Source organism: Emydura macquarii, unplaced genomic scaffold (genome assembly GCF_026122565.2).
Source record: "Emydura macquarii macquarii isolate MOO-44397 ecotype Brisbane River unplaced genomic scaffold, CSIRO-AGI_Emac_v2 contig_1763, whole genome shotgun sequence".
Classification (NCBI taxonomy): Eukaryota; Metazoa; Chordata; order Testudines; family Chelidae; genus Emydura; species Emydura macquarii.
In genome coordinates this window covers 10,589-22,944 of record NW_027131900.1, presented here as the reverse complement: position 1 = coordinate 22,944, position 12,356 = coordinate 10,589, and the positions used below count along the sequence as shown (strand labels likewise).

At 52.8% G+C, this 12,356-nt stretch overlaps 1 protein-coding gene across 1 annotated transcript; it reads right to left on the bottom strand.

Moving 5' to 3' along the window:
* Positions 1–660: 660 nt before the first annotated feature.
* On the bottom strand, positions 661–1,670 carry LOC137158585 (olfactory receptor 6N1-like). The gene is given in 2 exon segments (XM_067556389.1): positions 661–1,646; positions 1,649–1,670. Coding segments are annotated over 2 exon segments (1,008 nt in total).
* Positions 1,671–12,356: the final 10,686 nt, after the last annotated feature.

Below are 12,356 nucleotides of genomic sequence, written 5' to 3'. Positions count from 1 at the left end.
AGCCCATTTCTCACTCCTTAACACCTGCTACTCTCTGCAGGTTGTTTCATAGCATAGCACAGTGGTTCTCAACCAGGGGTATGTGTGTCTCTGGGGGTACGCAGAGGTCTTCCAGAGGGTACATCAACTCATCTAGATATTTGCTTAGTTCAGTGTTTCTCAACCATCATGAGACACGTTATTTGTGGGGTCACAAGTGCAGGGCCATCATTAGGGGATGGCAAGCAGGGCAATTGTCTGGGACCCTACACCACAGGGGCCCTGCAAATCTAAATTACATGCTTCAAACCCAGGTGGCGGGGCTCAGGTTTTACCTTAAGGAGGGCTTGGATTTCAGGTACACTGAAATGTAAGTACAATATTTATATTCCAGTTGATTTATTCTATAACTCTATGGTAACATGGAGAAAGTGAGCAATTATTCAGTAGGAATGGACTGTTAAAAATAGAGAAATGTATGTCTGAATTTGTAAGCAAGTAGTTGTAATTGAGATGAAACTTGGGAGAATGCAAGAAAAGTCAGCCTCCTGGAAGGGGCACAATAGTCTGGAAAGGTTGAGACCCGCTGGCGTAGAGGTCCTTTTCCCTTCAGTGCTCTGTCCTCAGCACTTCAATCACCAGGCAGCTTTGAAAACCTCACGTTAAGTTATTATCTCAGAGTCACTGAATGGTTTTGTGAAAGCCACATTTACGGATGGCTTTGCTGAAGGCTTTCTTGACCTCCCTGTTTCTCAGGCTGTAGATGAGGGGGTTTAGCAGGGGAGTCAGGACCGTAAAGCAAAGAGACAACACTTTGTTCAGCTCTCGCCATGAGTCATGTTTCGGTAGCAGGTGGAAAATCATTAAGGCTCCATAGAAAACTGTCACGACGATGAGGTGAGAGGAGCAGGTGGAAAAGGCTTTTTGCCTCCCGGTGGTGGAAGGGATTCTAAGGATGGTGGTGATGATACACACGTAGGATGTCAGGGTTAGCAGGAATGGAGGCAGGGTGAATACAGAGGCTATGATGAAATCCAGCAATATGACCAGGTGTGTGTCACTGCAGGGGAGTTCCAACAGTGGGATGGGGTCACAGTAGAAATGGTCGATTTCATTCGGGCCACAGAATATTAACTGTGATATGAAGAAGACAAAGATGGCAATAGCCAGACAACCATTTACCCAGGACCCAGCAGCCAACTGGAGACAAAACCTGGTACTCATAAGAGTTGAATAGTGCAGGGGTTTACATATCGCTAAATACCGATCGTAAGACATCGCTGCTAGGAGATAGCATTCGGTAGCTGCCAGAAAACCAAAGAAGTACAGTTGTGTGAGGCAGCCACTGACTGAGATGGTTCTGTCCCCAGTCAGGAGACTGGCCAGCATCCGGGGCAGGATGGTGGAGGCATAACAGGTTTCCAAGCTAGAGAGGTTCCCCAGGAGGAAGTACATGGGGGTGTGAAGGTGCTGATCAGTCACAACAAGCACTACGATGAGGGTGTTTGTGGCCACGGTTGCGATGTAGATCACTAGGAACAGCAGGAAGAGAAGAATTTGTATGCCATGGACTTTCCCAAATCCAAGGAGGATGAATTCTATAACGGTCGTTTGATTTCTCCAATCTGTGTCTGCCATGGGCTGAGTCTGAGATCAATAAAACAAACTGTGCAATTGAATCAGAAGAACATAGAGTTAAAATTTAAATCTTTTGAATTATTTCCAAAGATATTGGTAAACTCCCCTTCCTCTCCCTACCCCAGACTGAGTGTTGACATAAGAGCAAGTTGCTAGGAGGTTCAACTCGAGAACAGATTATTTGTAACTATGCAGACCATTGTCTGCCAAGTCAGATCAATAACTACAGAAACAACAGTCCATTGCTCTGGCAGCTGAGTATTAAAAAGGCAGATCAGAGCATTTCTTTATCTGCTGTCATATCCCATCTGGTGACTTAGGAGCTTAACAATGATGTTAAATGCTGTATTTTGCTTCTGGCAGTGGCCAGAATCATGCCATGCCTCAGGAGTTGAAATCAATAAATACATCGACGGAAATCTTGCAGTGAGATTTCCAATGCAGTCTAGTGTCCTTAGGCACTGATCTTCTGTGAGAATTACAGTAGAACCTCGGTTACGAACACCACGGGAATGGAGGTTGTTTGTAACTCTGAAATATTCCTAACTCTGAACAAAACCTTCTGTTGCTCTTTCAAAAGTTTACAACTGAACTTTGACTTAAGATAGCTTTGAAACTTGACTATGCAAAAGAAAAATGCAGCTTTTTCACCATCTGAATTAAAATGAAAAAAGCACAGAAAGGTTCCTTACCTTGTCCAATCTATCTATTTTAAGTTTATGATTAACACAGTACTCTGCTGTATTTGCTTTTTCTCTCTCTCTCTCAGCTGCTGCCTGATTGCATGCTGCTGGGTCCAAATGAGGTGTGAGGCTAACTGGGCAGTTCGTAACTCTGGTGTTGGTAACTCTGAAATGAAAAACAATCTAACTATATACCCTGGTATGGTCATCATTTCAGTGACCAGTAGGAAAAGGAACAATTTTCACCCCATGCATGAGATGCATTTGTTACATAAATTATGAAGTGGAGTAAATTCTTCCTTAGTTCATGGGGGGGTGATGGTGATGTGCTGAGGGACTGGCAGAACCTTTTCTGTTTCCTGACATTCACTTTGTAGCAGTAATAAAATACAGCTCTTTGGAATGTGGATCTGGGGTAGGGGCAGAACCAGGCTGTCACTCCCCACTCCATAACGACTGTGGGATGATAATATAGGAAGAAGACACTGGGTAGTAAAAGATGCTGTCCCTGAACGCAGAGTCTAGAATGAAGGTGGCGTGTGTGATCTGGGCTAGTAAGACTCCATCTCCACTTGCCACCCGATTGGGACACCCTGAACCAGACCCTCAGCTGGTATAAATCAAGGTAGCTCCTTTTTGTGTCAGGGGGCAGATTCCCAACTGAGAACCTGTCATGAGCAGTATGTCAATCTGCATCTCTGTTAAATGGTGTTAGGGAGGCCGACTGGTGCTGCTGGGGAAAGGTGTGGTTAAAAGCGTTAACATTCACTTGAAGAAGAGCTCGGAGGAGCTCAAAAGCTTCTCTTGGAGACCCACAGAATTTGGTCCAATAATAGATATTACCTCAACTGCCTCGTCCCTCTCCTCCTCCCAAAGCACATTCATGCCCCTGTCTGGAAGATGGGAGAGAAACGCTGTCGGGGAGTCGGTGCTCACCTGTCACCCCAGGGCAGCCCCAGCCTGAAGTGATGAGCTCCTACTTCTCTGGGTTAGATGCCACAGCTGATGTTCTCGTGTCTCCTCCTCCTGAAGAAGCTGGATTTTCTCTGTGCAGAGACCTGCAGTTACCTGAAGAGATGAGCAGGGGCATTGATCCACCTTTGGAAAAGGGGCTGCCCTTCGATTTGTGTAAATGCTGCCTCTGGATTAGTGTTCAGTCCTCCTGCTTTTTAATATGGTTCCACTTCAACCTTTCTCCCTCTTGGTTAATTTCATGTCTCCGAAGCTTTGTGGCTAACAACGCCCGGTGGGATGTGTGCAATGGGACTTGTGTAAATGTCTCTCTTTTTTTTGTCTAATGATCTGATGTGAAAAGTATTTGAGATCATGATGAAACAGCAGCTCAAATTTTTGAGTGATGCCTGTCCAAGCTGATGGCCTGTTATAATACAATTGCACCATCCTTCGATTAATATTCAATAGAGGCTGCCACCTAATGGGCTTTTCTAATAAATAGCTGCCCGTAGCTCATCCTTTCAATTTGCTTCCACCCCTGGCCATTTTACAGTTTAGCTTTCCCATGACTGCATTGGCTACTGAAATCTTTTGGTCACTGGTCAGTATTTCTGCCCCTTCCTCCCCAATTTCCTTCATCTTGCTGCCGTCTAGTATCAATTTCCCAGCCCAAGAGCCTGTTGCTCTGCTCTCCTCTAGTGGATTTTTTTTTGCTATCGCTGCCTCTTTCCCAATCTAGGCTCCTGTGACACACGTAGAACAGTCCACTTCTCACTCCGTAAGGTCTGCTACTGTACACAGAATTCATTCCATGGTATATTTGTCCTCTGCTCCCCAGTGCTCTGTGCTCAAAAGTTACACACCATTAGGCAGCTTCACCCGCCTTTTCAATTCCCTCTTTTGGCCATTTGGCAACATAACATCTCCTTTCTAGCCCTTCCAATTTGGTGGCTATCCACTGGGCCGCAGTGCTGGACCTGTCCCATTCCTTGGCCTATTAGTGGCCCTACACAGGATAATCACATCTTTCCTCTCTTCCTACCTACTGCTCGGTGTGTGCTGTTCCAGACTGCAACCACTGGGAACCAAATGTTACCAGTGATTGATTGCTACATTAGTGCTTACAACAGGCCAAGGTAGGCCTCCAAAAGAGTCTATGGTGAGAAAAGCCCAGTGGCTCTCCAGGCTGAGATTCTCAGAGGCGTCTAAGAGAGTTAGGCACCAAAATCTCTTTGAAATGAGACATGGACGCTTAACTCCATGGGGGCCATTGACAAATTGTTTCAAAAGTGTTGGAGTCTTACACTTCTCACAGGTGCACAGCGTCCCTGCTGCTGACCAAGTCCTGACGTGCTCCCAGAGATGGAGCCAGCACAGCCTGTGATATAGCGAGGGCAGAGGGCAGTAGGAGAGTGCTTCTGTTTGTAAATCAGGGAGCCTAAGAGGAGGAACCACTGAGCCCAGGATACAATTGAGTACAGGGGACAACGAATGAAAAAAGCCAGGAAGGGGCATGAGGATCATAGGGACAAATGAAGAGAACCAGAAGGGGACACCAAGCAGAGAGCCCCAGCGAGTGCCCACTGCTCCCGGAAGGCATCAAGAAAGCCAGTGGACGCCACCCAGTGGAACTCTGCCCCGATGCGTAAGAGCACAAGGGAACGGAAGTAAGCCTCACAGTCACAGAGCGCCCACTCCCCCCCGCCAACCTCCTCTCCCTGGTCTTGTAGATAGCCAATATGGCCAGGGCCAGGAGGAGGTTGACGAGGAGGTCCCGCGACTTCATGGGACCACAGACGGGGTGTGCATAAATGGACAGGTGCGGGGAGAAGTGCAGCCAGAACCTCTGCAGGAGGTTCTGGAGGAGCCGGAACAGGGGTTGCAACCTGACGCACTCCAGGTAGATGTGATCCAGGGTCTCCCTCATGCCACAACAGGGTCTCCCTCATGCTGTACATGCCCATACCTATGGCTCCATGAAGGAGCCGCCAGATGATGTCCCCGGCGGGCTGTGGGGTCAGGGTGGAATACAGACTGGCAAACCGGGAGTCCTCACCCTCCACAGGCACGGGGCGAGGAAGTGATGGGTGTGCAGCATGAGCGTGTAGAGATGGTCCATCAGTGCAGTGTGAAAGAGGACCAGCTGCAGGTCTTGCAGCCGGCTCGGAGTGTGGGGAGAGGGAGGCCGGGGGGGCTCGTGGGGCCAGGTCCTGATGGAAAGCACTGGAGGGCCAGGACTGAGGGAAGGGAGGGGGGACCCTCTCCCAAGAACCGCTCGAGATAAGCCTGAGCTGCAGGGGGCAAGGCTGCCCTCACCTCCTGGAGTACGCGCTGGGGGGTTCGAAGGGTGGGGAGCCCCATACTCCAAGCCAGTGCCTGGGGGTCCCCTCAGTCCCCCCGGTCGTAGTTCAGGAGATCTCCAATCTTGGTGACTTCTGCCAGGACCAACATCCGTCACACCAAGGGGGCTCTCCGCCACCTGCACACAGAGCTGGACGTTGTGTTGCAGGGGCTCCGTGAGGAGATCCTCCCCCTTGGGGACCGTAAGGGGACTGGAGGCTGAAACCAGCCTCCAGGTGTAGAGAAGGTCCTGGTAGAAGAGTGGCAGCTCAGAGAGGTCTCGTGGAAGGCCATTGTTAAAATGCCAGTAGGCCGGCCTCAGACTCTCTGCAGTGAGAGAGGCCGTCACAGTCACCAGGTGGTGATCCGAGAATGGGGCTGGCTGTACTCTGGAGGAGTGGGCCAGTGAGAGATGGTGACGAGAAAGGTAGATGCTGTCCAAGCTGGAGTGGCTCAACCAGTGTTCCCCCACCCGGACAAAGGTGAAGGTGACGACGTCGTCTGGGTGGTGGTTGCACCAGACGTTCACCAGAGAGTGATGGTTTACAATCTCCTGGAGGACCTCTGCGGCGGCCTGGCACTGCTCGATCCCCGTGTGGTCCCATTCCTTGAGGCTGGTGTTAAAGTCCCCACCCAGGACCAGGCACTTGTGGGGATTCAGGGTATCGAGGAAGACGGACACCTGCTGGAAGAACCGTACCCACTCCAGGCCCAATGTCGGGGCATAGATGTTGACGAGATTCAATGCCAGCTGCTCCATGTGGACTCAGAGGTGCAGCAGGCAGCTCAGCACAACCTCGGTGAATCCCAGCAGCTCGGGCTGCAGGTCGGGGGAGAACAGGGTGGCCACTCCGCCCGTGCGGGCAGAGAGGTGACTAAGGTACAGCCTGTCCCCCACTCCAGCCGCCAGATGGCCTTGGCGGCTGGGTCCATTTGGGTCTCCTGCAGGAACGCCACAGAGTACCCCCCACTCCTGAAGGAAGGAGAGCACCTGGCTCCTGCGGAGACCCGTCCTGCAGCCCCTGGTGTTCAAGGTGGCAAAGGTGAGAGGCATTATGAGGAGGGCTGGGGGGGAATCTTCATGGGTAGGAGCAGTAGCGATCCCCGTTGGGCCCCGCAGCAACCCATGGCTGGTCCCGAAGGGCATCAGGGCATCATGGAAGCTGCAGGCCCATTGGTAGGCTGCAGCCTCCTGCCGCCTGGTCCCTTTCCCCTCCTTCATTGTGGCCCTCATGGCCCGGAGGATGTGGTGGAAATCCCCCCAGCGCTGCAGGGCAAGATGCACCCGGTTCCGGGCACCGCACATGTCCCGGACTAAGGCATGCAGCTCATTGTGCAGCACTTCGAGGGGCTCATCCTCTGGCCTGGCCCCCGCAGCGGCCCCAAGGCCAGTGGGAAGGGTGCTGGGGGCGGCAGTGGAGGGAAGACAGCAGCTCCGAGTGGGCTGGGAGAGGCAAAAACAAAAGCCACCTCCTGGAAGCTCTCTAGCAGAAAGGAGACGATTCCAGGGGCGGCAGAGGCACAAGTAGCGAGGGGGAGAGGGGAAAGGTCAGGGGCGGGGGTGGGAGCTGGAAGGGGGCTGGGAGCAGGGGGGGCAGGAACTGAGGCAAGGGAAGGGTGAGGGCAAGGATCGGGTGCGGGGTCCGTGGCCTCGGCGGCCCAGCCAGCGGGCAGCAGTGCCTCCTGATTGGGGCCGGGAGTTAGAGAGGCGGGCAGAGTGGGGGTGATCTCCATGGGAGCGGGCTTGGGAGTCTCATTGCCCGCAACCCTGGGTCCCTGTGAAGGGGCAGCCAGGCTGGCACCCTCGGGGGGAGGAGGGACAGCCATCCCATGGTCAGGGACGGGGTGTCCGGTGACCCGGGGCCCGGCTGTTTGGCCCTGGCCGTTGCCTCGAGGGCTGCAGCGCCATCAATGGGGACATCACTGCCGGCTGGCTGGGCAGAGGGGCCTGGTGGGGTGGGTCTTGGGAAAGGAGCGGGACCAGCATCCTGGGAAGGGAGATAGGGGAAAGGGAGGGGTGGCTGGGAGCTGCCTGGTCGAGGCCCTCCACGTGGGGGGGAGGTTGTCCACCTTCTGGCTGGCTGCAGTCAGACCCAGGGCATCGATCTCCTCCATTAGGGAGAAGTCCCCTCCAGCCACCCAAAGGTCCTCCCTGGTGGGGGCCGAGGAGGGAGCAGCCTCGGCATCAGCGGGGGGTTCAGAGGGCAAGAGGACGGGGAGGGGCTGACGGCCAGGGACCCCTCAAGAGGGACTCTAGGAGGAAGATGGTGCAGCTCACGTCCGACGCCACAGCTTCCTCGGCCGGCGTCTCCTGCTGGGCTTTGGCAGGGGGCATGGCAGAAGGCCCGGTTCCAGCAGCCCCCTTCCTGGATTTGCAGGGGCGCTCACCCCCCTCGGTAATGAGGGGAGGGAGCGCTGGACTCCGGCCTTGCGTTTGCCACACTTGTCCGGGGTGGAGGGCCGGGCAGCGGGGGCAGGACCAAGGGAAAAGAGCACAGGGGTCGGGGCTTGGGAAAGCAGGGGCGGGACAGCAGAAGTATCATAGAATCATAGAATCATAGAATATTAGAGTTGGAAGGGACCTCAGGAGGTCATCTAGTCCAACCCCTGCTCAAAGCAGGACTAACCTCAGCTATATCATCCCAACCAGGGCTTTGTCAAGCCTCAGCTTAAAAACCTCTAAGGATGGAGATTCCACCACCTCCCTAGGTAACCCATTCCAGTGCTTCACCACCCTCCTAGTAAAAAACTTTTTCCTAATGTCCAACCTAGACCTCCCGCCCTGCAACTTGAGACCGTTGCTCCTTGTTCGGTCATCTGCCACCACTGAGAACAGACTAGCTCCATCCTCCCTGGAACCCCCTTTCAGGTAGTTAAAGGCCGCTATCAAATCCCCCCTCATTCTTCTCTTTTGCAGACTAAACAAGCCCAGTTCCCTCAGCCTCTCCTCATAAGTCCTGTGCTCCAGCCCCCTAATCATTTTGGTTGCCCTCCGCTGCACTCTCTCCAACTTGTCCACATCCTTTTTGTAGTGGGGGGCCCAAAACTGGACACAATATTCTAAATGCGGCCTCACCAATGCCGAATAGAGGGGAATAATCACTTCCCGTGACCTGCTGGCAATGCCCCTCTTAATGCAGCCCAATATGCCATTAGCCTTCTTGACAACCAGGGCACACTGCTGACTCATATCCAGCTTTTTATCCACCGTTACCCCCCAGGTCCTTTTCTGCAGAGCTGCTGCCAAGCTCGTCGGTCCCCAGTCTATAGCTGTGCATGGGATTCTTCCTTCCTAAGTGGAGGACTCTGCACTTGTCCTTGTTGAACCTCATTAGGTTTCTTTTGGCCCAATCCTCCAGTTTGTTTAGGTCACTCTGAATCCTATCCCTACCCTCCAGGGTATCTACCACTCCCCCAGCTTAGTGTCGTCCGCAAACTTGCTGAGGGTACAATCTACCCCATCCTCCAGATCATTAATAAAGATGTTGAACAAAACCGGCCCCAGGACCGACCCCTGGGGAACTCCGCTTGTGACCGGTTGCCAGCTAGACATGGAGCCATTGATCACTACTCGTTGAGCCCTATGCTCTAGCCAGTTCTCTATCCATTTTATAGTCCATTCATCCAACCCATACTTCTTTAACTTGCTGATAAGAATACTGTGAGAGACAGTATCAAAAGCTTTGCTAAAGTCAAGGTATATCACATCCACCCCAGGGCGAGCCCCCTCCTATGCCCGACAGTGAAAGCCCTGGCTCCCTCTTCTCTGCAGGCTCTGCCGGACTGCGCCGGGCGTCAGCGGGGCCCACCCGCTGATCTGGGCACACCAGGGAGGTGCCCCTGGGGCCCAAGCAGAGGTGGCAGCCAGCGATGGAGGAGGAGCGGCAGCCACAGGTACCAAACAGCTGGGGGCACGACCTCTGGCCTGGCTGGTGCCCCCCTGGGTTCCAGGGGTCCCGGGCCTCCCACCTTCCTGGGCAAGGGGGCAGACCCTCCGGACATGTCCCGTCGCCCGGCAGAGGAAGCACCGGGCCCCCCCCATCAAGTAATGGACCCGGTACTGGGCCCCTTGATGGGGCACCAGGAACAACCCCTCGAGCTCCTCCCCGCCATGCGCCACCGGGGTAGGGACGGGTCTGTTGGGGAGGAAGGGGTGGAGAAGGAAGGAAGGGGGGAAGTGGAGAGGGAAGGGAGGGGGCAAGGGTGGGAGGGGGAGAGGGTGGGGGTTGGGGGGGCAACCGTTCTTCCCGCTAGGCTGAGAGCAGGGGAGGAGGGCACCAGTGCAAGGGAGAATGGGGGAACTAAGCTAGGCAGGGGTTGGGGGCGATGCACTCCCCAGCCCGAAAATGGAAACCGGCTCCTCCGGCAGCACGGGGGGGCAGGGGCTAAACCAACCAAGGGGAGTGCAGTGTTCGGGGGAGGGGGTAAACCCTCTGCTCAAGGCAGACAGGGCATGAGCTGGAGGAGTGGCTGTGCTGTGCTGTGGAAGTGGAAGAGCGGAGGTATCCTGAGAGAGGTACTGAGCCCAGGAGGGGGGAACCTGTCCCTGGCCGGACTGAAACACTCCCCCAGGCACAGGGGCCTGGGTCAGGAAGCCCAGCCCTGGCAGCAAGGAAGTAGGCCCTGAGAGGCCAGAAGGACTGAGGGGGGGAAGTAGCCCAGGGGAAAAGACTGCAGCTGTGAATACAGTGCCAGCAGCTCACAGCTGCTACTCATAGTGCCCGTGTGCTGGGACCTGGAGAAACGGGCGGGCCTGGGTCCCTACTCCCCTCCCTGAGGTGACGGGGTGACAGGAGACTCCTTGGCCCACTCCGAGAGGCAAGCGCAAGACCCACTAGAGTGAAGCCGGCCGTTTGCCACAAGCCATATTTGACATCACAGGAGTTTTGCCTGTTGGTATCTGCTTCCTCTCACCATAGGTTGCCTCATGCTCTGAGGAGAGGGCCCTGCATGCCGCCAATCTGTGTAAGGTAGCTGGGGCTGGCTAGACGCTTTGCCCTGAGAATTAGTCTTCACTGGATGTGCCCTTGTTGCAGTCAGTTTTGGGGACACTCATTCTAACAGGTGCCCCTAAATATACTTAGGAAGGCCAAAAAAGAATCTGAAGAACAGCCAGCCAAAGACTCAAAAAGCAACAGCAAAAGGAATATTTTTAAGTACATCAGAAGCAGGAAACCTGTTAAACAACCAATGGGGCCAGCGGAGACATGAGATGCTAAAGGAGCACAAGGAATGTAAGAGAGACTAAATGAATATTTTGCATCAACCTTCACAGCGACAGAGCTGAGGATGTGGTGCCCAAATCTAAGCCATTCCTTTTAGGTGACAAATCTTAGGAACCGGCCTGAGGTTTTGGAATTTATTGATAAATTGTATCCTAATAAGTCCCCAGGACGAGATGGTACCCATCTAAAAGATATTAGGAAAACATTTTACACTAGGAGGGTGGTGAAGCACTGGCAGGGTTACCTAGGGAGGTGGTGGAATCTCCATCTTTAGAGGTTTTTAAGACCTGGCTTGATAAAGTCCTGGTTGGGATGATTTAGCTGAGGTTAGTCCTGCCTTGAGAAGGGGGTTGGACTAGATACCTCCTGAGGTCCCTTCAAACTCTATGATTCTATGAATCTATACTCAAGATTGTAATTCTTTGCAGTCTGCTTTGGACTTAACTAAGGGTTCTCAAAACTCGGTGACTGGGCAACAAAATGGCAGATGAAATTCAATGTGGATAAATGCAAAGTAAAGCAGATTGGAAAACAGAAAATGGTGGGGTCTAAATTAGCTGTTACCACTCAAGAAACAGATCTTGCATTCACCATGGATAGTTCACTGAAAACATCCACTCAATGTGCAGTGGCAGTCAAACAAGCTAACAATGTTGGGGATAATTAGAAAAGGAAAGATAATAAGACAGAAAATATCATATCGCCTCTTTATAAATCCATGGTACGCCAATACCTTGAATATTGCTTGCAGATCTGGTTGCCCCATCTAAAAAAAGATATATTGTAATTGGAAAAGGTACGGAAAAGGGTAACAAAATTATTAGGGTTATACAACAGCTTCCATATGAGACAACTAAAAGGGGATATGACAGCAGTCTATAAAATAATGATGAGTGTGGAGAAAGTAAATAAAGATGTGCTATTTACTCCTTCCCATAATACAAGAACTAGGGGTCACCAAATGACATTAATGGGCAGCAGCCTCAAAATGAAATAAAGGAAGTATTTCTTCACACAACACACAGTCAACCTGTGGAACTCCTTGCCAGAGGATGTTGTGAAGGCCAAGATTATAATTGGGTTCAGTAAAGAAGCTCATGGAGGATAGGTCCAGAAGCTGGGAGTGGGTGATGGGATGAATCATTCGATTGTGACCTGTTCTGTTCATTCCCTCTGAAGCACATGGCATTGGCCACTATCTGAAGACAGGATACAGGGCAGGATGGACCATTGGTCTGAACCAATGTGACTGTTCTTATCTTTTCCCTTTGAGACGCTGGGTGGAGCTGGCAGCAGCAGAGCAGTTTCTGCCCTGCAGGGCCACTTTGCGGGGTCCCTCCTCGGTGACCGTGTGACAGGCCCAGCCCCAGGAACCGCCTCAGTACTATGTGTGCCCTGGGAAGCCCCCAGCTGGCTCTGCACAGTCCCAGAACCCCTGGATTGTGAGTCGACCTCTTTGTTTGCCCCACCTCCCTACCTCCAAGGGCCTCGTGAGCCTGGTGTAGTTGCTTTGCCGGTGCAGGTCCCAGCTGGCCTT